Source organism: Bombina bombina, chromosome 1 (assembly GCF_027579735.1).
Source record: "Bombina bombina isolate aBomBom1 chromosome 1, aBomBom1.pri, whole genome shotgun sequence".
Classification (NCBI taxonomy): Eukaryota; Metazoa; Chordata; class Amphibia; order Anura; family Bombinatoridae; genus Bombina; species Bombina bombina.
Genome location: NC_069499.1, coordinates 687664683 through 687692456, shown reverse-complemented (window position 1 = coordinate 687692456; position 27774 = coordinate 687664683). Strand labels below are relative to the sequence as shown.

Here is a 27774-nt window from a genome sequence, read left to right as displayed (position 1 = left end):
ACAAAAACATATGAGATTCAAAAAGGTAACAAAGTAATTATTGGAACGATACTTAGCACAGAATACAAGTGTTAGGAGACCTGAAATAGGAATAGCTACATCAGAGTAGGTATGACTTCAATAATCAGGCAGTAAATGAATGCAACAGGCAGTCCTTAAATAGGAAGGAGATCACATAGGAGGAGTTAGAGTTAAAGGTATACCACAGATATCATTGGCGGTTTAGGTAGGCGGGTTAAAAAGTATTATTCACTATACATTATGTGAATGGTTTCACAATACTGTATGTCTAAATTGTACGGATTTTGTATAGAAAAAGAGGTTATTACCGAGTGTTTGGTTTAGAATACTAGTTATTACACGAACAAGATATCATTTTAACCCAACTAGAAAAATATAATAGCTGTTAGGGATAAGATAAAACACTGCTTCACAGTGTTATTTGTAATTATATTTGAAAGCAATACAGGTTTAGTTATTCATTTTTTACAGCTTTTACAAAGTACTTCACGGATATTCCGTATAACGGAATGCTATTGAAGATTGTAGCTTAATAAGTTAGTGCAAGGTTGTTTACTTGCTGTATATAGCTTAGCTAGAAATAAATAAAGTAACGGTCCATTTATATATATGTCCTAAGGTATAACAGCGTTTTACTGAAAGCTGATTTAGATAATTATCGAGAGTATTGCGAATTTCATTCATAGCATAATGCTAACAACAATGGTGCTAGTAGTGTTAAGAAATATCCCACTATTAGACTAAAATGAGGATCCCATAGCTCCTCGGCTGACTCCCTAAAGGCCTTTTTGGAAGAAATGAACAGGGGTTTAATTTTAATATACATTTGTGCACTTGTGCATGCTTGTATATGGCGACAATACATGATCATTATTCTGCAGAAGTTCCCATTAATATTCACCATGCGTTTATAGTCATGCAAATAGGGATCTGACTCCTTACCATTGCATGCAGTTCTGTATATGTTCTGTACATGACAAGCAGAGCTGAACTCGCACAGCGCACTAACCCGAATCGCGGGGGGTTCGGGACCAAGCACACTGAGCAGAGTACTGAAAGTCAGACAGGACTAGGAGCAGCAGAGGTGATCTAAATATATTTATAGATACCCTTGTAGTAAGTAAGACGGGCTACTAGTAGTATGCATGCAGATATGATGGCTACTTCTTCAATGGCTTCCCGCCACCTGATCTTGGATAATTAGATTGTTATTTACACTGCAGCCACTCACTGCCAGGTTTCCTAGCAGCCCGTGTAGACCCCCCCCCCCCAGGTTTTTAGCCAATAAGAGGTTAGATGACCATTTGTGCCTAGACGCCCCCTATTGAAACTAATAGGGTGATGTCAGAAATCCCTTAAAGAAACAGAATGAACTTGTTCAAAGTTCTTTTACAGGACAGATTTCCAAAGACCTGTCTGAGAAAACTTTGCAAATGCAAGTTTTTTTGTTGTTTTTTTTTAAATATTAGTGAAGGCAATTTAATATTTTATATGATGACAAAAATATGGCATAATTTAATAGCATTGTTTTCTATAGCAACCAACATAAACATAAAATGCAATAAATTAATCTACATAAAGCCATGTGCTAAATGAATTATACCATAAAAGTGACTTGGAATAAACTATGTAAGTGTATGATACACAAATAGAGGAAAGATGAATAACATTAGGCTCCATCAAAAACGTCATTAATTAATATGAACAGATACAGGGATAAGATATATAGCCATACTGGCTATATTGTGCCCAATAAACAATGCCATTTGAACAAACTTATTGCCTAGACTTGAGACTAGCTAATTACATTACCTCAAATTGTGTGATCCGTGATTAGTTGTATACGCTGCTTGTAGTGTGCACAGAGGCAGAGTGTGTCCGATCGGCGGAGTGGCCGTGACGTCATTACATGGCACCCATAGAAGTTAGCTGTGTAAACAGAGCAGCATGTTGCAAGCTATCACAATCTGTAATCAATTGGATTACACGCTGTCTCTGCTAGAATGGAAAATAATCTCGGTTGCACGATTAACATGTGAGAGGGAAACACATTATGATCAGAGAAAAGACTATACTATACATTTTGTGTATGTGTATAATTGTGAGGACCACCATTGATCAGGGGTATTAATTACTCAGCTTAACCAATGCAAACGGTTTTCTTATAATATATCACAGCAGGTATCATCAATTGCTAAGTTAAAAATAAATACATTCTAACAACATTAAACTATATATACGTTGTAGTAGACTCAGGGCTACTGAGTGTAAAAATCAGTAATATGATAGAATAACAGAGACCATACAATTAATGGATTAATCAGGATCAGTGAACTATAGCATAGACATAATTAAAGGGACACTCAACACCAGAATTGTTGTTGTTTAAAAAGATAGATAATCCCTTAATTACCAATTCCCCAGTTTTGCATAACCAACACAGTTATAATTATACACTTTTTACCTCTGTGATTACCTTGTATCTAAGCCTTAGCAGACTGCCCCCTTATTTCAGTTCTTTTGACAGACTTGCATTTTAGCCAATCAGAGCTGTCTCCATGGTAAATTCACGTGCATGAGCTCAATGTTATCTGTATGAAAACACGTGAACTAATGCCCTCTAGTGGTGAAAAACTATCAAATTGCATTTAGATTAGATGCGGCCTTCAAGGTCTAAGAAATTAGCATATGAACCTACTAGATTTAGCTTTCAACTAAGAATACTAAAACAAAATTGGTGCTAAAAGTAAATTGTAAAGTTGTTTAAAATTACATGCCCTATTTGAAACATGAACGTTTTTTCTCTTGTTAAGTGTGTTCAGTCCACGGGTCATCCATTACTTATGGGATATATTCTCCTTCCCAACAGGAAGTTGCAAGAGGATCACCCAAGCAGAGCTGCTATATAGCTCCTCCCCTCACATGTCATATCCAGTCATTCTCTTGCAACCCTCAACAAAGAAGGAGGTCGCGGGAGGAGTTGGAGTTTTTACTTAATTATTCTTCAATCAAAAGTTTATTTTAAATGGCACCAGAGTGTGCTGTTTTTCTATCTCAGGCAGTATTTGGAAGAAGAAACTGCCTGCGTTTTCTATGATCTTAGCAGGCGTAACTAAGATCCACTGGCTGTTCTCGACATTCTGAGGCGTGGGGTAACTTCAGAACATGGGAATAGCATGCGGGGTCCCCCGCAAATGAGGTATGTGCAGTACAATATTTTCTGGGAATGGAATTGACTAAGAAAATACTGCTGTTACCCGTATGATGTAAGTACAGCCTTAAATGCAGTAGTAGTGACTGGTATCAGGCTGATGAATGTATGCACAGTAGAGTTATTTTCTAGGGACTAGAATTTGACTGAGAAAATACTGTTAATACTGAAATAATGCTTAAGCCTTATCTGCAGTGGTAGCGACTGGTTGCAGGCTTAGTGATAACTTTGCATGACATTTAAAGAAGTTTATTTTCAAAACGTTTACTGGCATGTTATTCGTTTTGTGAGGTACTTTGGTGATAAATCCTTTGGGCATGAATTTTTTTCCACATGGCTAACGTATTTTTCTGCATAGAAACCGTTATATCAGGTCTCCCACTGTTGTAAATGAGCGGGAGGGGCCTCTTTTTAGCGCCTTGTTGCGCAGTTAAAATTCTAGCACAGTCTTCCTGCTTCTTCCTCCTTGATCCAGGACGTCTCTAGAGAGCTCAGGGGTCTTCAAAAATCGTTTTTGAGGGAGGTAATCAGTCACAGCAGACCTGTGACAGTGTGTTAGACTGTGATAAAAACGTTTAATATTAATTTGATATCCGTTTTTTTGGGTACTGAGGGGTTAATCATCCTATTGCTAATGGGTGCAATCCTCTGCTAATTAATACATTTAAAGAATTGTTGACTATAACTGAATTAGTTCTTTGTTACTCAACTGTGTTTTTTAAAAGCGCTGCAGCGTTTTTTATATTGCTTGCAAACTTATTGAAAGTATTTTCCAAGCTTGCTAGCTTCATTGCTAGTCTGTTTAAACATGTCTGATACAGAGGAATCTGCTTGTTCATTATGTTTAAAAGCCGTTGTGGAGCCCAATAGAAATATGTGTACCAATTGTATTGATGTTACTTTGAAAAATCAATCTGTACCGATTAAAAAATTATCACCAGACAACGAGGGGGCAGTACCTTCGTCTCCCGCTCGGGAGGTGCGTGAGATTGAGGCGCCAAGTACATCAAGGCCCTTACAAATCACTTTACATGATATGGCTAATGTTATGAAAGAAGTATTATACAATATGCCCGAGTTAAGAGGCAAGCGCGACAGTTCTGGGTTAAGGACAGAGCGTGCCGATGACACGAGAGCCATGTCTGATACTGCGTCACAATTTGCAGAACATGAGGACGGAGAGCTTCATTCTGTGGGTGACGGTTCTGATTCGGGGAGACCGGATTCAGAAATTTCAAATTTTAAATTTAAGCTTGAGAACCTCCGCGTGTTGCTAGGGGAGGTGTTAGCGGCTCTGAATGATTGTGACACGGTGGCAATCCCAGAGAAATTATGTAAGCTGGATAAATACTACGCGGTGCCGGTGTGTACCGACGTTTTTCCTATACCAAAGAGGCTTACAGAGATTATTAGTAAGGAGTGGGATAGACCCGGTGTGCCTTTTTCCCCTCCTCCGATATTTAGAAAAATGTTCCCTATAGACGCCACCACACGAGACTTATGGCAGACGGTCCCTAAGGTGGAGGGAGCAGTTTCTACTTTAGCCAAGCGTACCACTATCCCGGTGGAGGATAGCTGTGCTTTCTCAGATCCAATGGATAAAAAATTAGAGGGTTATCTTAAGAAAATGTTTGTTCAACAAGGTTTTATATTACAGCCTCTTGCATGCATTGCGCCCGTCACTGCTGCAGCGGCATTCTGGTTTGAGTCTCTGGAAGAGGCGATTCGCACAGCACCATTGGATGAATCTCTGAGCAAGATTAGAACCCTTAAGCTGGCTAATGCGTTTGTTTCGGATGCCGTAGTGCATTTAACCAAACTTACGGCTAAAAATTCCGGATTCGCCATACAGGCGCGCAGAGCGCTTTGGCTTAAATCCTGGTCAGCAGATGTAACTTCTAAGTCTAAATTACTAAACATTCCTTTCAAAGGGCAGACCTTATTCGGGCCCGGCTTGAAGGAAATTATTGCTGACATTACTGGAGGTAAGGGCCACACCCTTCCTCAGGACAGGGCCAAATCGAAGGCCAAACAGTCTAATTTTCGTGCCTTTCGTAATTTCAAGGCAGGAGCAGCATCAACTTCCTCCGCTCCAAAACAGGAAGGAACTACTGCTCGTTACAGACAGGGTTGGAAAGGCAACCAGTCATGGAACAAGGGCAAGCAGGCCAGAAAGCCTACTTCCGCCCCTAAGACAGCATGAAGTCAGGGCCCCCTTTCCGGAGACGGATCTAGTGGGGGGCAGACTCTCTCTCTTCGCCCAGGCTTGGGCAAGAGATGTACAGGATCCCTGGACGTTGGAGATTATATCTCAGGGATACCTTCTGGATTTCAAAACTTCTCCTCCACAAGGGAGGTTTCATCTGTCAAGGTTATCAACAAACCTAGTAAAGAAAGAGGCATTTCTACAATGTGTACAAGACCTCTTAGTGATGGGAGTGATCCACCCAGTTCCACGGACGGAACAGGGGCAAGGGTTTTATTCAAATCTGTTTGTGGTTCCCAAGAAAGAGGGAACCTTCAGACCAATCTTAGATTTAAAAATCTTAAACAAATTCCTAAGGGTTTCATCGTTCAAGATGGAAACCATTCGGACCATCCTACCCATGATCCAAGAGGGTCAATACATGACCACAGTGGATTTAAAGGATGCCTACCTTCACATACCGATTCACAAAGATCATTATCGGTACCTAAGGTTTGCCTTTCTAGACAGGCATTACCAGTTTGTAGCGCTTCCCTTCAGGTTGGCTACGGCCCCGAGAATTTTTACAAAGGTTCTGGGCTCTCTTCTGGCGGTACTAAGACCACGAGGCATAGCGGTGGCTCCGTACCTAGACCACATTCTGATACAAGCGTCAAGTTTTCAAAATGCAAAGTCTCATACAGAGATAGTTCTAGCATTTCTGAGGTTGCATGGGTGGAAAGTGAACGTGGAAAAGAGTTCTCTGTTACCACTCGCAAGGGTTCCTTTTCTAGGGACTCTTATAGATTCTGTAGAGATGAAGATTTACCTGACGGAGTCCAGGTTATCAAAGCTTCTCAATGCTTGCCGTGCCCTTCATTCCATTCCAAGCCCATCAGTAGCTCAGTGCATGGAAGTAATCGGCTTAATGGTCGCGGCAATGGACATAGTGCCATTTGCGCGCCTACATCTCTGTCAGGGATTTATCTCTTTTCATGCTGTACCTTTAAGAAAGTGAACTCACTAGCCCTATTTAAGGCTCCTCCCAACAGAACTCATTGCTTGGTAATTTGTTGCTCAGTGACAAGCTGCTTCTGAAGAGACCTAGCCGTTTATACAACTCTGTATTTCACTTCATTGCTCTCCAAACTCACCCTGAGTTTCTGCCTGCTTGAATCAACCTGCAGATGCTCTTTTGTGCCTGAAGATTTTCACCGTTTATTCCAGTCAGAGATTTCTCAGTCTCTCTCCTGTATTGAAGTTACTCCCTGCAGCGTGTGACGTCACGCCTGACATTCTCCCGCCGCGGTTCTCTGTCAGGCTCGCTGTGATACCGCTGGGACTGTTTGCTGTCTGGTAACAGTATTACTCTGCTCATTTGCCATCTCCTGTAATACTGGTCTGTATATATTGCATTGTATGAACTGTGTGTACTGCTGCAACTTCATTACACTCAAGCTTGCCATATTAACTATGTAACTCTCACCTGCTGGAGATTCATATACGCTTCAGATGACAAATATGCACTAAACTATTTCTTCTACTTACTAACTTGCATACAAATAACTGTGACAAAGATTCATATTGCTACCATTTCTCATAAACGGACTTCCTAAGCATACTTCAGTCTTTATCACAATTAACCTTCATTCTGCTTGCAAATAACTGTTTGTATAAACTTCAACTTTACCTGTTTCATGAGATTAACACAGCTTCTTATGCTTTCATTGAACAAGTTTGGAAATAACTAATATTCATTATCAAATTATGGTTTACATAATGCCCTCAGCTTGATTTATTCATTCAGATAACAAAGTACTGTGTGATTTTTGGTGTGTTTGCTAAAGCCTGCTGCATAAACTATTTTACACTGCTTGTGTGTGTGAATCAGGGCACCTGCAGTAATTAACTCTTTCACTACTGTTGAAGTTACATTCCTCTAAGAATTACTCTCCTTTCTGCTGCTAGCAGTTATTGTTGCGTGAAGGTTCCGTTTTCACTCAGCTACCCTGCTGTAGTGACCCTCAGATCAATGAGCATATCAGGGTTCCCTTAAGTTCAATCTGTGGGAATCCGAGGTAAGGTGTGAGACTGAGTGGTCCTACATTAGCCGTAAGCTGTTGTAGTAGTGTTTTCTAAAATAACTTAACAAATCCTAACATATTACCAAGCCTTAAAAAAGGAATACTACTAACAGCTAAAATCATGGATGTAAGTGAACTGTCCAGGAGAGTTGGTTCTCTAGCTCAGAGTATGGATCACATGATTCAAGGCTTAAGGGATATTCAATTAGAGAATCAGAATAGAAAAAAATGTATTAATGATCACCTTGCTAACAAAACTCCTAATGTTGAGTCAACCCCAGAACCCATTGTTAGTCCGCCTGAAAAGTTCTCTGGGGACAGATCTATGTTCAGGGATTTCAGGAATTCCTGCACTCTGCTTTTTACTTTGAAACCTAAGTCATACCCAACTGACAGGATTAGAGTTCTAACTGTAATTTCATTTCTCAGAGGTGAGGCCAGGTCTTGGGCCAATGCTTTTTATGAAAAAGATGATCCTATCCTAAATTCCCTAGAAGATTTTTTTTCTGCTATGTCTCTCTTATATGAAGATCACAATAGAAAAAATACTGTTGAAACTGCCATTAGATCTTTAAGGCAGGGCAAAAGAATGGTAGAAGATTACATTACTGAATTCAAAAGATGGGCTCCTGACACCCTTTGGAATATTCCTGCTCTACGCAATCCGTTCCGTTTGGGGCTCAATGATGCAGTTAAGGATGAGTTGGCAAAGGGTGTGATTCCAGAGGACTTGGATGCCTTGATGACTCTCTCTATTGGCATAGATTGTCGACTTAGGCAAAGGATGTCAGAAAGATCTTATTCGGAGAATACCACCAGAAGGACTCCCAATTATTATCACTCAACTCCTTCCACAGTATCCACTAGATCCATAGAAGAACCCATGGATGTTGCAGTTATTAGGGGACCCTTAAGACCTGAAGAGAAAGCAAGGCGTAAGCTTCTAAACTTATGTTTATACTGTGCTGAAAAGAACCATGCAGTTAGGGACTGTCCCTCTCTGATTCGACAAAAGAAGGGTAAGACTTCATCTAATGACCATACAGTTAATTTGGTTAACAGCATAAAATCTCATCTATCTATTTATGTCTCCTTACAGTGGTCCCATCAGAAGATAAACGTTCAGGCCATAATTGACTCTGGGGCTTCTGGGAATTTTGCTGATAACACTTTTGTTGTTAATAATCACATACCACTAATAAAAAAGAGTGTTGCACTAGCTATTCGTCTGGTTGACGGTTCATTCTTTAGCTCTGGTCCCATAACTCACCACACTATCCCACTCAAAGTGGTTACCCCTTCAGGACACACAGAGCTTATTTCGTTTGATGTCCTTCCATCTTCTGTTTATCCACTAATCCTTGGATTGAATTGGTTAATAAAACATAATCCCACTATATCGTGGTCTACAGCATCAGTAGTTTTCGATTCAAATCACTGTAAGCAATCCTGTTTTGGGGTACACACACTTTGTCAAATCACTGAACATAAGTTACCAGAATGCTATAGTGAGTTTGCTGATGTTTTTGATAAAAAAGAGGCTGAGTCCTTACCTCCACACAGAGACTATGACTGTCCTATTGATCTTATACCTGAAAGCTCCATACCATACGGTCATATATATCCGTTGTCACAGCCAGAGTTAAATCATTTAAAAGAATATTTAGATGACAACTTGAAAAAAGGCTTTATTAGACCTTCCACCTCCTCTGCAGCTGCAGCAATGTTCTTTGTAAAAAATAAAGATGGCAGTCTTAGGCCTATCATCGATTATAGGCAGTTGAACAAATGCACAAAAAAGAACAGATACCCCCTGCCCCTCATACCTGAACTTATTGAACGTTTACAAGGTGCCACAGTTTTTACTAAACTAGACCTCAGAGGTGCTTATAATTTGATCAGGATGAGGGCAGGGGATGAATGGTTAACTGCATTCCGTACTAGATACGGTTTGTATGAATACACTGTAATGCCCTTCGGGTTGTGCAATGCCCCAGCGACATTTCAATGTTTTATAAATGATGTCTTTCATGATTTGTTAGATGTCTGTATTGTCGTATACTTGGATGACATCTTGGTTTATTCAAATTCTCTACAGGCTCACATTGTACATGTCAAACAAGTATTAACACGTTTAAGGGCACACGATCTCTATGCAAAGCTTGAAAAGTGTATTTTTAACACAAACACCATATCATTCCTTAGATATTGCATCTCAGCAGCTGGAATTTCAATGGAGTCAAGCAAAGTAGACGCTATCACTAACTGGCCTATTCCACGTAATAAAAAAGATGTTCAAAGATTCCTTGGCTTTGCGAACTTTTATAGAAAGTTCATTAAAGATTTCTCTCTTATTGTCAGACCTCTCACTACGCTAACACGTAAGCAAGTTAAGTTTGTTTGGAATCAAGATGCTGATCATTCCTTTAATATTCTAAAAAGTAAATTTGTCTCAGCCCCTATTTTACAATTTCCAGATCCCACATGTCAATTTACGCTGGAAGTTGATGCTTCTGAGTTTGCTGTGGGGGCTGTTTTATCTCAAAGACATTCTGATAAAGAACCTTTGCATCCTGTCTCCTACTATTCTAGAACCATGAGTTCAGCGGAGATTAATTATGGAATTGGTGATAAGGAACTTCTTGCAATCAAATCAGCTTTGGAGTTTTGGCGACACCTCCTGGAGGGTGCAACATATCCAATCACCATCTATACTGATCACCGTAATTTAGAATATTTAAAATCAAACAAGACCCTTACTGCTCGCCAGGTTCGATGGAGTTTGTTCTTTTCTCGTTTTGATTACGTTATAACTTATAGACCAGGATCCAAAAATATGAAAGCCGATGCTCTTTCTAGAAAAGACCCTCGTCCTACTGATGTGGTTTCTCCTTCATCTATCATACCTTCGGATAGAATTATTTGTCTAACAACTGATTTTAAAACCACTCTACAAGAACATTTAAGGTATGATTCATCTTTGGATCAATTGGATGTACTAAAACATTCGGACAACTTATACTACCATGGCACTCTATTATATATACCTCCTTCTCTCAGGAATGAGGTACTTACCTTTGCCCACGACTCCTTGTTGGCTGGTCATCCTGGAGTTCATAGAACTGCTCATTTGATTAAAAGGAATTATTGGTGGCCTAAGATGCATGATACTATTCAACAGTACATTGAATCCTGTATGGTATGTACAACTAAGAAACATCAGCATAAGAGTCCCTATGGTTACCTTCTCTCTTTACCAGTACCAGACAGACCTTGGGCAGCGATTGCTATGGATTTCATCGTTGATCTACCTTCATCAGCTAATTATAACACCATATTAGTAGTAGTGGACTTATTTTCTAAAATGGCACATTTCCTACAGCTTCAGAAACTGCCTCACTTTTTCTGAATCACATTGTGAAATTACATGGTCTACCTGAGTCAATTACCACAGATAGAGGTACGCAATTCACTTCAAGGTTTTGGAATCAACTGTGCTCCTCTCTCAACATTACCAAACGTTTGAGTACCGCTTATCATCCACAAACGAATGGTCAAACAGAAAGGACAAATCAAACATTAGAGCAGTACCTTCGTTGCTACTGCACTCAACAACAAGATAACTGGCATTCTCTACTTGCTACTGCCGAATTTGCCCATAATAATGCTGTAAATTCGTCAACTAAAATGACACCATTTTACATCAACTATGGATTTCATCCTTCATATTACCCAAATCGGACCAACAAATCCGACATGCCTATAGTCAATGATCTTGTTAACACCATTGCCACCAATTTCACAACATTGAAACAAGTCTTACAAGAAGCTCAGGCTGTTCAGAAACACCATTATGATCTACGTAGATCCAAGCCCCCAGATTACAAGATTGGCGACAAAGTCTGGTTAAGCACTAAACATTTAAGGTTACAAGTTCCTTCTAAAAAACTCGCTTCTCTATATTTAGGGCCTTATCCAATACAAAAGGTTGTCAATGTTAATGCTGTAACACTTCAGCTACCAGATTCTCTAAAGATACATCCCACATTCCACGTTTCTCTCTTGAAACCGTACAGTACAATCAGAGACACGACTCAGAATGACACGGTGGATCCTTCAGTTATTGATGGCATGGAGTATGAGATTGAGTCTATCCTAGACTCTCGTTACCATCATAATCAACTTCAATATCTTGTCAGTTGGAAAGGGTTTGGTCCGGAGGAGGACTCTTGGGAACCTTCCACTAATGTCTCTGCTCCCCGTCTTGTCTCCTTGTTTCATCGTAGGAATCCTGATCGTCCTGGTCCTTGATCCGTTATCTCTTTTCATGCTGTACCTTTAAGAAAGTGAACTCACTAGCCCTATTTAAGGCTCCTCCCAACAGAACTCATTGCTTGGTAATTTGTTGCTCAGTGACAAGCTGCTTCTGAAGAGACCTAGCCGTTTATACAACTCTGTATTTCACTTCATTGCTCTCCAAACTCACCCTGAGTTTCTGCCTGCTTGAATCAACCTGCAGATGCTCTTTTGTGCCTGAAGATTTTCACCGTTTATTCCAGTCAGAGATTTCTCAGTCTCTCTCCTGTATTGAAGTTACTCCCTGCAGCGTGTGACGTCACGCCTGACATTCTCCCGCCGCGGTTCTCTGTCAGGCTCGCTGTGATACCGCTGGGACTGTTTGCTGTCTGGTAACAGTATTACTCTGCTCATTTGCCATCTCCTGTAATACTGGTCTGTATATATTGCATTGTATGAACTGTGTGTACTGCTGCAACTTCATTACACTCAAACTTGCCATATTAACTGTGTAACTCTCACCTGCTGGAGATTCATATACGCTTCAGATGACAAATATGCACTAAACTATTTCTTCTACTTACTAACCTGCATACAAATAACTGTGACAAAGATTCATATTGCTACCATTTCTCATAAACGGACTTCCTAAGCATACTTCAGTCTTTATCACAATTAACCTTCATTCTGCTTGCAAATAACTGTTTGTATAAACTTCAACTTTACCTGTTTCATGAGATTAACACAGCTTCTTATGCTTTCATTGAACAAGTTTGGAAATAACTAATATTCATTATCAAATTATGGTTTACATAATGCCCTCAGCTTGATTTATTCATTCAGATAACAAAGTACTGTGTGATTTTTGGTGTGTTTGCTAAAGCCTGCTGCATAAACTATTTTACACTGCTTGTGTGTGTGAATCAAGGCACCTGCAGTAATTAACTCTTTCACTACTGTTGAAGTTACATTCCTCTAAGAATTACTCTCCTTTCTGCTGCTAGCAGTTATTGTTGCGTGAAGGTTCCGTTTTCACTCAGCTACCCTGCTGTAGTGACCCTCAGATCAATGAGCGTATCAGGGTTCCCTTAAGTTCAATCTGTGGGAATCCGAGGTAAGGTGTGAGACTGAGTGGTCCTACATTAGCAGTAAGCTGTTGTAGTAGTGTTTTCTAAAATAACTTAACAAATCCTAACAATCTCAGACCGCTGCAACTATGCATGCTAAGTCAATGGAACAGGGATTACTCAGATCTGTCCCCTTTGCTAAATCTGGACCAGGAGACCAGAGAATCTCTTCTCTGGTGGTTGTCACGGGTTCATCTGTCCAAAGGAATGACTTTTTGCAGACCAGATTGGACGATTGTAACAACAGATGCCAGCCTACTAGGCTGGGGAGCAGTCTCGAACTCCCTGAAGGCTCAGGGATCGTGGACTCAGGAGGAGAAACTCCTCCCAATAAACATTCTAGAATTAAGAGCAATATTCAATGCTCTTCTAGCTTGGCCTCAGTTGGCAACACTGCGGTTCATCAGATTTCAGTCGGACAACATCACGACTGTGGCTTGCATCAATCATCAAGGGGGAACCAGGAGTTCCCTAGCGATGATGGAAGTCTCGAAGATAATTCGCTGGGCAGAGTCTCACTCTTGCCACCTGTCAGCGATCTACATCCCAGGCGTGGAGAACTGGGAGGCGGATTTTTTAAGTCGCCAGACTTTTCATCCGGGGGAGTGGGAACTTCACCCGGAGGTATTTGCCCAACTGATTCATCGTTGGGGCAAACCGGATCTGGATCTCAATGCATCTCGCCAGAACACCAAGCTTCCTTGTTACGGATCCAGGTCCAGGGACCCGGGAGCGGTGCTGGTAGATGCACTAGCAACCCCTTGGGTTTTCAGCATAGCTTATGTGTTTCCACCTTTTCCGTTGCTACCTCGACTGATTGCCAGGATCATACAGGAGAGAGCATCGGTGATTCTGATAGCGCCTGCGTGGCCACGCAGGACCTGGTATGCAGACCTAGTGGACATGTCGTCCTGTCCACCATGGTCTCTACCCCTGAGGCAGGACCTTCTAATTCAGGGTCCTTTCAACCATCCAAACCTAATTTCTCTGAGGCTGACTTCTTGGAAATTGAACGCTTGATTCTATCAAAGCGTGGGTTTTCGGATTCGGTTATTGATACATTAATACAGGCTCGGAAACCTGTTACCAGAAAAATTTATCACAAGATATGGCGTAAATATTTATATTGGTGTGAATCCAAGAGTTACTCATGGAGTAAGGTTAGGATTCCTAGGATATTGTCTTTTCTACAAGAGGGTTTAGAAAAGGGCTTATCCGCTAGTTCACTAAAGGGACAGATTTCTGCTCTGTCTATTCTTTTACACAAGCGTCTGGCAGAGAATCCAGACGTCCAGGCTTTTTGTCAGGCTTTGGCTAGGATTAAGCCTGTATTTAAAGCTGTTGCTCCTCCGTGGAGCTTAAACTTGGTTCTTAAAGTTCTTCAGGGTGTTCCATTTGAACCCCTTCATTCCATTGATATTAAGCTTTTATCTTGGAAAGTTCTGTTTTTGATGGCTATTTCCTCGGCTCGAAGAGTCTCTGAGTTATCTGCCTTACATTGTGATTCTCCTTATCTGATCTTTCATTCAGACAAGGTAGTTCTGCGTACTAAACCTGGGTTTTTACCTAAGGTTGTTTCTAACAAGAATATCAATCAAGAGATTGTTGTTCCATCCTTATGTCCTAATCCTTCTTCAAAGAAGGAACGTCTTTTGCATAATCTAGACGTGGTCCATGCTCTGAAGTTCTACTTACAGGCAACTAAAGATTTTCAACAAACTTCTTCTCTGTTTGTCGTTTACTCTGGACAGAGGAGAGGTCAAAAGGCTTCGGCTACCTCTCTCTCTTTTTGGCTTCGTAGCATTATACGCTTAGCCTATGAGACTGCTGGACAGCAGCCTCCTGAGAGAATTACAGCTCATTCCACTAGAGCTGTGGCTTCCACTTGGGCCTTTAAGAATGAGGCCTCTGTTGAACAGATTTGCAAGGCTGCAACTTGGTCTTCACTTCATACCTTTTCCAAATTTTACAAATTTGACACTTTTGCTTCTTCGGAGGCTGTTTTTGGGAGAAAGGTTCTACAGGCAGTGGTTCCTTATGTTTAATGTTCCTGCCTTGTCCCTCCCATCATCCGCGTACTTTAGCTTTGGTATTGGTATCCCATAAGTAATGGATGACCCGTGGACTGAACACACTTAACAAGAGAAAACATAATTTATGCTAACCTGATAAATTTATTTCTCTTGTAGTTCAGTCCACGGCCCGCCCTGTCTATTTGAGGCAGGTTCTAAATTTTAAATTATAACTCCAGTCACCACTGCACCCTATAGTTTCTCCTTTCTCGTCTTGTTTCGGTCGAATGACTGGATATGACATGTGAGGGGAGGAGCTATATAGCAGCTCTGCTTGGGTGATCCTCTTGCAACTTCCTGTTGGGAAGGAGAATATATCCCATAAGTAATGGATGACCCGTGGACTGAACACACTACAAGAGAAATAAATTTATCAGGTAAGCATAAATTATGTTTTTTGGACTTGACTGTCCCTTTAATGTAGCCAAAATGAGGTCAAGAGCACATCAATGCAGTCAAACATAGGCATTACTGTCATCACTGTGAATAATGTTAATAAAAACGGATCATAAATCCTCATCAAGCTATATATTGTGCTTCACTTTATTGCACTTCTCAGATATTGCTCTTTTTACAAATTGAAGGTTTGTGGCAATCCTGTGTTTAGCAGGTCTATCTGCTCCATTTTTCCAACTTACATACACACACATATAAACACATAAATACACAGTAATGTGCATATATACACACACCTATATATACACACTACCAGCAAAAAGATTATGACTCACTGAATGCTCAGACGATGGTTAGCATTTTTAGCAATAAAATTATTTTTTTAATTTAGGTATGTACATTGTTTTTTTTTAGACTTTATGCTTTTGCACAGTTAATAGACTACAGTAAAGTGTAAATATAAATTTTATATGCACTGGTAAACAAAAGAACAGTGTGACTCACTTTATTGATTTATTTACTTTATTGTGGTGGTCTGGAACCGAACCTGCAATATCTCTGAGGTATGCCTGTATACATATGTATTTGTATTTATATGTGTATATCTGTAGGTAAATACATACACTCCACTTTATTAGGTACACCTTGCTAGTACTCGGTTGGACCCCCTTTTGCCTTCAGAACTGCCTTAATTCTTTGTGACGTAGATTTAGCAAGGTGTTGGAAACATTCCTCAGAGATTTTGGTCCATATTGACATGAGAGCATCACGCAGTTGCTGCAGATTTGTCGGCTGCACATCACAAAGGTGCTCTATTTTATTGAGATCTGGCAACTGTGGAGGCCATTGGAGTACAGTGAACTCATTGTCATGTTCAAGAAACCAGTTTGAGATGATTTGAACTTTGTGACATGGTGCATTATCCTGCTAGAAGTAGCCATCAGAAGATGGGTACACTGTAGTCCTAAAGGGATGGACATGGTCAGCAGCAATACTCGGGTAGGCGGTGGTGTTTAAACAATGCTCAATTGGTACTAAGGGGCCCAAAGTATGCCAAGAAAATATCCCCCACACCATTACACTACCACCACCAGCCTGAGCAAGGTAGGATGGATCCATGCTTTCATGTTGTTTACGCCAAATTCTGACCTACCCTCTGAATGTTGCAGCGGAAATCGAGACTCATCAGACCAGGCAACGTTTTTCCAATCTTCTATCGGTCGAATTTTGGTGAGCCTGTGCGAATTGTAGCTTCAGTTTCCTGTTATTAGCTGACAGGAGTGGCACCCGGTGTGGTCTGCTCTGCTGTAGCCCATCTGCATCAAGGTTCGACGTGTTGTGCATTCAGAGATGGTATTCTGCATACCAGGAGTTGAATATCCCACTAGTAATTAGAATGAAGTCGTGGACATTCCATGCCATAGGAGTGGTTATTTGAGTTATATTTCTATCATCTCAAACCAGTCTGCCCATTCTCCTCTGACATCAACAAGGCATTTTTGTCCACACAACTGCTGCTCACTGGATATTTTCTCTTTTTTCTGATCAATTTCTGTAAACTCTAGAGATGGTTATGCATGAAAAATCCCAGTAGATCAGCAGTTTTTTAAATACTCAGACCAGCCCGTCTGGCACCAACAACCATGACAAGTTCAAGTCCCTTAAATCCCCTTTCTTCCCCATTCTGATGCTCGGTTTGAACTTCAGCAAGTCGTCTTCATCACGTCTAGATGCCTAAATGCATTAAGTTGCTGCTATGTGATTGGCAATTTGTGTTACCAAGCAATTGAACAGGTGTACCTAATAAAGTGGCCAGTGAGTGTATAAATACATATGTGTGTGTGCATATATATATATATATATATATATATATATATATATATATATATATATATATATATATATATACACATTATACAGTATATACACACACACATATGTAGACATGTATATGTATGTATCTCCATGTTAAAGCCTTTTGCCTGCCTTTTTTTTTCTAACACCTCAGACCTCATATCTTTGAGCCCTTATAACTTTTTTGTGGTTTTTATTTTTATGGGTTTAACTGTACTTTGTGATGAGTTTTGTGCAACTTTTTTGTTTTGCGACACAGCTAACCAGAGCTCTAAGGATGCAGTAATCATTCTAGCGTAAATCGTGATTGCACTCACGCATTTGTTTTTTTTGTTTTTTTTTCTTCAAAAAGAGCTTTATTGAGAAAACAGTGGTACAATATTGTTTAAGTCACTACAAAACAGGCATATAGTATGTTAAGAGACCCACAGACAATCGGGTCTAGATGACTATATTAGAGAGTGACAGATGGGCATCTTCAATAGCACTGACCATAAAGCATACAATACTCATTTAGCTCTACCTTACATTTTCTACTTTTTTCTTAGATCATACTCCATGCCCCCTACTGAGGACATGGTTATATCATTAACATTAATACACAGTATCACATCAGGTCTATAGTCATAATACAAGGAATATTAACATGCCCTAGTGAAATACCAAGCAACAATACAACAAAGGCCACACTCCTCCAGAGAATACATAACCTTGGGGGGAAAAGAGGGGGGAGGGGGAAAAGAGGGAGGGAGAGAAGAAGAAAGAAAGAGAGAAAAAAAAAAAAAGAACAACATCATCTACCGAGGTCACAAATGCCATGTGCCCACCTCTCTGCTCTCAGGGAGGGTCCCCTCATCTTTCAGGGCTGGTCCCCTTCCACATATGCAGCAACATCTCATAGACCTCCAGTTTTAAAGTCTTTACATAGTGATACTTTTCAAGGAGCAGGACATTTTGCACATTTTGTCTCCAATCCTCTAGTGTGGGATCTGGTTCGTCTTCCAGCGGAGTGGAATTAGGTTTTTTGCCCCTGTTAACATTAACATTAGAAGGGTTCTGTATTCGGTCAGAAAAATGAAATAGTAGGGTCTCAGGTGTCTTTGAGATCTCTAACTCTAATATGCTCTGAATCTCCTCCCACACCGAGGACCAAAAACCCTCTAGTAGCGAGCAGTCCCACCAAATATGTAACAATGTGCCTGTCTCTCCACAACCTCTCCAGCATTTATCAGAGACTCTAGGATAGATTATTTTAAGCCTGGATGGTGTGAGGTACCATCGACTCAACACCTTATAGTGGGACTCCTGCGTTCGTGCTGAGACTGACAGGGTCTTTGGGGCCCGGAAAATCCATTGCCATTCCTCTCTCGTGAGTTCGGATCCCAATTCTTTGTGCCACATTCTGCTGTAGTTTGGGAGGGGACTGTCAACTGGGTGTAGAAGTAGGGTGTAAATGGATGAGACCAAGTGTTTGGATGCTGTTTGCTTTGTACAATGTGTTTCAAATGGTGTAGGGTCTCTCACTAGTTGTGATCTGTATTTGTGAGTGTTAATATTAATGCCCTATTTGTAAATAAACTAACCATGGTACAGGTAAGTCAGGGTGATCCATCAGGACCTCTTCCCTCATCTTCAGTCTCCCCGTTATCACAAAAGTAGCTACCCGGTTAGGGAAAGGTTTAGTTTGATCTAAGGACAATCTGGCCTGCAGACGCAAATCCGGGTTCCCGTATATCGGTGTCAAGGGAGAGTACGGAGTGGATATATGAGGTTCCACTTGGATCGTACTATCCCATGTGGTAAATAATTCCTCCAGCAGGGGAAAGTCGTGTACATGAGGTGGTCTATGCTTATCACTAATCCACAGGAGAGGCGCCAATTCCATCACCTGTAGAATATCTCTATCAATTCCAACCCAGTCTTTCTGGGGATTACCCTGACACCATTCAACCACCCTCTGTAATATCACTGCTCTTCTGTACAAACTTAGGTCCGGTAGGCCCAAGCCTCCCGCATCTCTCGGGAGAGTCATTGTCGCTCTGTTGATTCTGGGCCTCACACCAATCCATATATATTCCTCTACTAATCTCTGAAGTGCCGCAAGGAAAGCGCGGGGAGCGGAATAGGTAGTGTTTGGAACAAATATAATAATCTGGGGAGCACGTTCATTTTGACAACGCTTATTCTCCCCAACCAGGAAATAGTTTTATGTTTCCAAGACGATAGATCGGCTGCAACCGCACGTCTGAGAGTCGCATAATTGGCCTCAAATAGATCAGACATGGAAGTTGTCAGGTAGATTCCCAGATATTTTAAGTGTTTGTCATTTATCTGAAACGGGCTGTGTACCGTTAACCAATGTTTAACGGACGGGTCCAAGATGACCCCTAAAACTTCCGATTTGGATGTGTTGAGAAGGAAATTGAGAAAAGGAAATTCATTGTGAATAGCAGGTCGTCTGCATACATTATTATTTTGTACTCTCTGTTTCTTAGTAAGTACCCTTTGACTTGGCGGTTATCTCGAATATTGCATGCCAGAGCCTCCACCGAAATGGCAAATAGCAGGGGCAACAGAGGACACCCCTGCCTGGTTCCATTAGTGATGGACAAAAGGTCGGAGATTATACCATTAACCCTGATCCGGGCATTTGGTGCGGAATAAAGGCAGAAGACTGTCCCGAGAAAACGCTCCCTGAAACCCATTTTTTCTAATGTACATCTAAGGAACTGCCAGCTCGCCCTATCAAACGCTTTCTCAGCATCTGTGGAGAGCAGGGTGAGCGGCAGCCCCCCCCGTTCAGAATGTGTGATCAGCTGCAATACCTTAAGGGTATTGTCCCTCGCTTCCCGACCCGGGACAAACCCAACTTGGTCTAGTGCGACCAGACCGGGCAAAAACCTATTTACTCTGTTTGCTAAGGCCTTCGCCAGAATTTTCACATCGGTATTCAACAATGAGATTGGCCTATAGCTTTGCGGTTTATCTGGCGGTTTACCCGGCTTAGGGATTACAGTGATATATACCACCAACATGGAGGACAGCAGTGTCCCCGTGTCCAGCAGAGGGTTGAACAAGGTCTGCAGATGTGGCAATAACTTTTTCAAGAAGGTCTTATAATATTTAGCTCCTAGCCCATCGGGGCTGGGGCATTTCCCATTTGGAAGACTCTGTAGGGCATCTTTTATTTCCTCTTGAGTCAAGGGAGACTCCAGGAATTCCGTCGCCTCCACGTCTAGGGACGGTAAATGTGTATTATTAAGATATTCCAACGCTAAACGGCGCTGAGAGGGCACATCTAGGGGCTTGGCCCCAGATGAGGACCTAAGATTCTAAAGGCCGCTGTAATAGGAACGGAAAACCTCTGCTATGCCAGGGCTATCCCTATGTGTCACATTCTTTTCATCTTTCATAGAATATACATATGATTTAAGTTGGGTTCTCTTAAGCGTCCTTGATAATAATTTTCCAGCTCTGTCCCCCCCCTCATAGTACTTCTGTTCAAGCCAGGTCGCTATCTTATGGTCCTCCTCTTGGAGAAGCTGTCTGAAGTCCAGTCTTGCCTGTTTCAGTTTAGCCTCACTGTCATTAAACAGAGGGTCTTTTTTATGTTGTTCTTCTAGCGTCATGATCTCGCACATCAACTGATTATATTTTTCACTTTTTTGTTTCTGTATTCTAGCTTTGTGCTTAATAAGATGGCCTCGAATAACACTTTTATGCGCCTCCCACACAGTAGTCAGGGGCAGTTCGTCTGTCATATTAATGTCAAAGTAATCTGTCATGTGAGAGGAGATGTCTTCAACAACTCCGGGGCAACTCAAGAGTGTCATCTAGTCTCCAAGTAATAGAGGTTGCTGGCGTTTCGGGCCATAGCATCTCAAATGAGACCGGAGCATGGTCCGACCATGTGATTGGCTCTATGTCACTGCACCGAACATGCTCTATCCCCTGTGAGTTAGTGAAGAAGAAATCTATACGGGAGTATTTCCTATGTGGGTTGGAATAAAATGTATACTCTGCTTCTGTAGGATGTAATGTGCGCCAGATGTCGTGCAATAAGTGATTCTTTAGCATTGAATTAATATGTTTCAATATATAATGTGGCACGCTGTAAAGGCCGTTAGAGGTATCTTGTTTTGGATTAAGTGGCGCGTTGAAGTCCCCTCCCAAAACCGTAACTCCCTTGGAGTTCTCAAACAATTTGCTCGAGAGAGCCCTGAAAAAAGTATGCTGCACCACATTTGGAGCGTATATATTAATCAAAGTTATCTGAATACCATGGAGGAGGCCCACCACTATGATATATCTAGCGTAACTGTCTCTCACAATATCTTGTGTTTGAAAAGGTATCTTATGATGTATCAAAATGCCTACTCCATTTTGTTTACGAGGGCCCGATGAAAAAAGGGCAGTCGGATATCTATGGTTGTGCCATTTAGGCTCTTTTTGTTTGACAAAATGTGATTCCTGTATGAAAACAATATAACCCCGTAATTTATGTAATTCCCTGGTAACTATAGATCGTTTACCGGGGCTATTCAGACCTTTTACATTAATTTTCGGTTTATTCGGTTGAGGGGTCATTGTGACTGGCAAGAAAAAAAAAAAAAAAAGGGGAGGGAAAGAGGGGAGGGGATAAGGTAAGATATAGCAAGCGAGAAAAGTTAGGTAAGCAAGTAAGATGAGTTTCTCGGCTAAAGAAAACGGAGGACACAAAGGTATATATTGATTACTCTGGTATTAGGGAGCTTCCAGTTCTCCCGAGGAGTGCAGACACAGTAAAACAGTAATTAAGTGTAAATTACTATATATCAGCTACAGCAATATCACCAGGTCTATAGTAGACCAGCTCGCCCTTTTAAAGTCTTTACTTAAGGGAATATGCCTATGGCCAACCTGTTAAGAAAATATATGTTCAAGACCATACATTGCATTTCAACATAACATTATATCATTAACTCAATTTAATAACATTAATTATTACATTGTGGATAAACAAATAGAACCATATATTAGAACCGAGGAGAATATGTGTGATCACGAGGGGATTACCTATGGAAACAACAAAACCTTCCCTTCCCAATCAACATATCTTGACATAGTAAAAGTAAGACAATACCAATACATATGTTACCTCCCACACTGGTAACGTATTTTAACCAGACTTTTAATATGTCCAACACCCTTAGGTGTATAGTGCCAGAATTTAGTCTAGAGTCCTCTGGCAGGGCGGGAATGGTCCAATAACTTATTGTATGAACACGTTTCCTTCGTATGCTGACATTGATTAACACAACAACATGACATTAAGAAGGTATCAATTTAAGACCATAACTTATGCGGTCTTTCTACTAAGCAGTTTTATTTGTAAAGTCAAGTCCCACTCCCATCCTATGAACCCAGTGGGGCCTCTTAGGATTTCTTGCCTATCCGTTCAGGACTGGTCACTGTTCTCATCTGCATTCAAAGGTGCGTTTGGCCCAGTGTCTGGGTGTGGTGCCGCAATGCCCAACGTTGAGCAAAACATTTCCAAATCTGACAGCGACCGGTATATCGCTGTCTTATCTCCGTTGGTAGCCACGAGGCAGGTGGGAAATCCCCATCTGTAAAGGATTTTGTTGTCCTGCAAAACAGATGTTAGAAAGCGAAGTTCCCTGCGCTTCTGCAGAGTGGCGGGGCACAGGTCTGCGAAAATTTGCAGGGAGATCCCTGCATGCTGAACTGGATGCTTATTTCTGCTGCATCGAAGTATTTCCTCATTATCTCTGTAATTTAACAATTTGAGGATAACATCCCGCGGGGGAACTTTTGGAGAAGGCTTGGGGCGTAGCGCCCTGTGAGCTCTCTCTATAACCATCTCAGGTGCTAGCGGGGTTCCCTTAATCGTTCTGAAAAGGCCCTGCAAGTATCCCTGCAGAGCAGTTGGATTAATTGATTCTGGAATACCCCGTATTCTCAAGTTGTTCCGCCGACTGCGGTTGTCCAGGTCTTCTATCCTCTCCAAAAGACCTTGGATAACATTTGTATTTTGTTGTGTTTGGGAAGTATTTTCTTTTAGCTGCTCTTGCAACGTGTTATGCGAAGTTTCAACAGTTGCGATTCTTTGTGATAATTCAGTGACATCACGTTTCAGTTCTCTAAACAAATTTTTGATGTCTGCAGCGATCTCCTTTATTATCTTCCTTAGATGAGAGGCACCTCAAGTCCTCTTTTGTGACATATTGTGACGGAACAGGAATAGGCGGGGCAGTAACATCTTCCCTGTGGGACATTTGCGCTTGGTCATCTTTATTTGTGTATCTGTGTTTTTGATGTAGTAATTCATATTCCTTGTTTTTGTCCCCTTGTCTGAGCCTGCCTTCTTTTTTCTGTGCCATAGTTACTCCCTGTCCAGTGTGTTGTTGTCTATAACTCAAATAAAGCTTCATTTGCTGTAGTGGGTACTATTAAGGCCTGTATTAACCCCTAAGGATAGTTGCTCCTAACACCACTTTGATCACTATGTGAGCTGTAATTTGAGTGGGAGAGGGGAATATATACAGGTTTTTGCTAGTATATTGACAAGTACAAGTCCCGGAAGCCTATAGCTGCAATACTACCTCAGGGCTAAAGCTGTGTAACGTGCTGATGTAGTGAGTGGCAACTGGGAGCTCTAACGTTAAGTTGCTACGTCACAACAAATTCTTGACACACTGGTATCGTCTCCTGCAAATCTCCCTGTCTCTAGGCCTCTATTACAGCAGTGTTATAGGGCTTTAATAAAGATAAGCAAGTATAATGTGTTTATAAGCACAGTATCCTCCACAAGCCCTTCACTTACTTGCGCGGTGCACTTATAACTGTGGTGCTGTTATAATTAGGAAGACTGTCCCCAGCACAACAACTCCAAATAAGCTGCCACGGACTAGGACCAACAAACTTACTGACCGGGTCTCCTGATTTAGTTTTCCTCCAGCTGTTCAAGTCACTTGATATTGCGCTGAGCTCCGGTGCTTATGGAGCACCTCTGAACATACCCGGTCTCCTTCTCCCGGCTCCTCTGTTATGACACTCGATCGCACTTGCGATCACAGCAGACAGACTGTTTGTACTCTTAACGGCAGGTACCGGCTCACTGACAATCTCTGTTACCTGCTCCTAATGAAATGCCAGCATAAGGCCTCAAGACGTCTCCCAACCACTTCCGTATGTGTGCAGTGCGATAGTTTTAGTCAGATTGCGGCCCACTCTAAAGAAGCAAATTACATGAGTGTTCACTTTTGCAGTCTGTTGGGTGTTCTAGCTTATCTCCTTGGTTCATAGGCTCAATTTTTTTTTAAATTTTAGGTCTTAAGATTAGCTTTGTAGGCATTTGGTCGGCCTTTGGCTCAGGAGCACTACAAAGACACGGCCATTCTCCAGCACAGCCAGGCTCCACCCCTTGTGTTTATTTTTATCTTGTAACATGAGCGCTAAACCCAACGTGCGCTAAACACCCGTGATGAACCACTTTTCGCTTGCACGTAACTGTTAGAGCGCCCTTGTAATTGGCCCTAAATGCATTCCAGTTTTGCTGAGCCATCATCCTCTGTGTAAGATGAACATCAGGCAGTAATCCTCTTGCTATACAAAGGAAAAGCACCATATAGAAAATTTAAAAAAAGTTATTCACACCCCAACATTGATCCCATTTAGGGATAAAAGTAATACAGCTTTTAGAGACTCTATCATTTCTGCTGACTTGGGGCCACATGACAAGTGGCACATTAACTTTTTCTTTCGATTGCACACTAACTGCACTTAACTTTTAACACGGGCGGGTTGGCGTGCATATTACAAGTTGAAAGTAAAACGTTAGTATGCAAGTGAAATTCAATGCGCACTAACTTCAGGACTTCGGATATTGTGACCACGTTAATTTCTTCTCCCTATACACTGTGCAAACTGTTTAAAAGACAAAACAAAAACTGTTATCGCTCACATGATAACCCAACACCGCGTTAGGACAACTGCGTTAAACCTAAATGTAGTTATGAATATTTAACATTCCAATATTCTTCACATAGAAGAATTTTTTTTTTTTTTTATTCTTAAATATTTATATATAATTATTTTTTCTAATATATATATCTATACTTATGTATCTATATGAATATATACAGGTGTGTGTGTGTGTGTATGTGTGTATATATATATATATATATATATATATAATATAAATTTTTAAGAACATTTGAATGTTAAATCTTAAAACACAGTAGAACACATAATATATAAAAAATGCATAACGATTTTTTTATTTTTAAAGGTATTTGGGTGGAAAGGACTAAAAAGTGTGTGTGTGTGTATATGTGTATATATATGTGTATGTGTGTATATATATATATATATATATATATATATATATATAATATATACACACACATATTTAGACGTATATTTATACATAATATGTATATGCATGTGTTTGTATGTATATGTGTGTATATATGTGTATGTGTGTGTATATATATATATATATATATATATATATATATATATAATATATACACACACATATTTAGACGTATATTTATACATAATAGCCCTTCCCAATCAAATACCTTGTCATATTGTTATAAAACATTTTTATTAATATTTTTATCTAAACCTTTTTTTTTTTATCAATGTGTTTGTATGTGTGTGTATGTATATGTATGTATATATATATATATATATATATATAATATATAATGTGTAATACTTTTATTTATTGTATTTATGTTGTGTTTGGCGCAACCTTTTTTTTACCCTTATACTTTTCGCTCTGTCTTTAGGCACGCTAATCTTGATTACACTCGAGCACATCTATTTAATTTCAACTTGCAATATGCACTCTAGTAAGCGTAAGCTTATCACGTCCTGTGCTTACAATAGTGCGCTACATGTAATCTAACCCTTAGTTGGTTACTGCGTTAGGCATTTTATTTTACTAGTCATAAATCATCTGCAGTATAAAAAAAAGCCCAGGTGTTTGTTTATTTAGAGTATTGTCTATGTTTTTGCACCATTTTTAAATACACGTATAACTCACTGATGCTTTAATATTTTGACACTTCTATTGCAGGATAGTAAAACCAGATTAAATATATACATTACTACATTTGTAGAAAGCCAGCTCTTTTTATACTTCTGTAGTTTCTAAAGTTAAAGCATAATACTCGTATTCACAATGCAGCAGGGAAAAACGTCTCAAATGAGTTCATTTTTTTTTCTTCTTATTTTTTTGGTTCTGCTTATAAAAACTAACCAAAGTTGCTGAATCCCTTAATCCAGGGCCCAACTCCTTAGCTGGAGGGCTGGAAATTTACCAGGCTATGCAAAGCCTGTCTGAGCACAGAGATTTTTATGAAAATCTAGCTGAGCCACAAATTGGCTCTTACTGCATCACAATATAGTTAGATATTGCCAGCATACTGGAGGAATAGTGTTGTACAAACATCTTTAAATAAATTATTACATTATAAAAAAACTAGTCAGTCTATAAATATAGAAAAAAATCAAAATGTATGAAAGACTACATGTTTAGAATTTCCTTTGGTTGTGTAGTTGCATTCTGAGATGTAGTACACATTTATGTATAAAGATACCAGGAGCAGACAATTCTTAACCAGTATGATTGTCAGTAAGTTAATGTGTTTTTAACCTTTTGTTTTAATTAACAGCTTCAGATACAGCAGAACATCAGGATAGGATCAACCCCACAGAAAATTGTTCCCAAGAAGCAGGAAGATTCTGGTGCTCTTTCAGAAGATGATGGGTTACCAAGAAGTCCACCAGAAATAACCTCTTTGCATGATGTTATTGCACAAACCTCAAACACAGTATGTATCTGATACTGGTGTATCTTCACCCTCATTCCCTTGGCAACTAAAAACATAGGATAAGAATGCTGTATGGGGGACAGCTATTGCCAAAAACATTTCGTATGTGGGGGTCCACACACGAGAGAGAACATTTTCAATACCTACTTGTAAGAAAACAAGCTGTGTGTGTGTATAAATATATATGTGTGTGTATGTATGTGTGTATATATATATATATATATATATATATATATATATATATATATATATATATATATATATATATATATATATATATATATATAAAGCAGATAGAAGGAAGGATGCACTCCCCAGGAATTTCTTTGTTACCTTTTAATGTAACGTTTTGGGGTATTACCCCCTTCGTTAGACATACAAAATAAGTTATTTTGTATGTCTGATTAAGGGGATAATACCCTAAATGGTAACAAAGAAATTCCTGGTGAGTGCATCCTTCCTTCTATCTGTTTTATATATACACTGGAAGCACCCTGGGTAGCTGTCCTACAATTACATTTTTATATATATATATATACACACACACATAGGTAGACATGTATATGTATGTATCTCTATGTTAAAGACTTTTGTTTCTAACACCTAAGACCTCATATCTTTGAGCCCTTATAACTTTTTTGTGATTTTTTTTTATGAGTGTAACTGTACTTTGTGATGTGTTT

At 40.2% G+C, this 27774-nt stretch overlaps 1 protein-coding gene across 4 annotated transcripts in view; it reads left to right on the top strand.

The window, feature by feature from the left end:
- Window positions 1-27774, top strand: part of KIAA1210 (KIAA1210 ortholog) — a 354136-nt gene that overhangs the window by 257273 nt on the left and 69089 nt on the right. For all 4 annotated transcript variants that reach the window (XM_053699173.1, XM_053699176.1, XM_053699172.1 and 1 more), the window contains exon 5: window positions 26933-27091. In XM_053699173.1, coding sequence (XP_053555148.1) covers window positions 26933-27091 — 159 coding nt within the window. The remainder of the gene's footprint in view (window positions 1-26932; window positions 27092-27774) is intronic.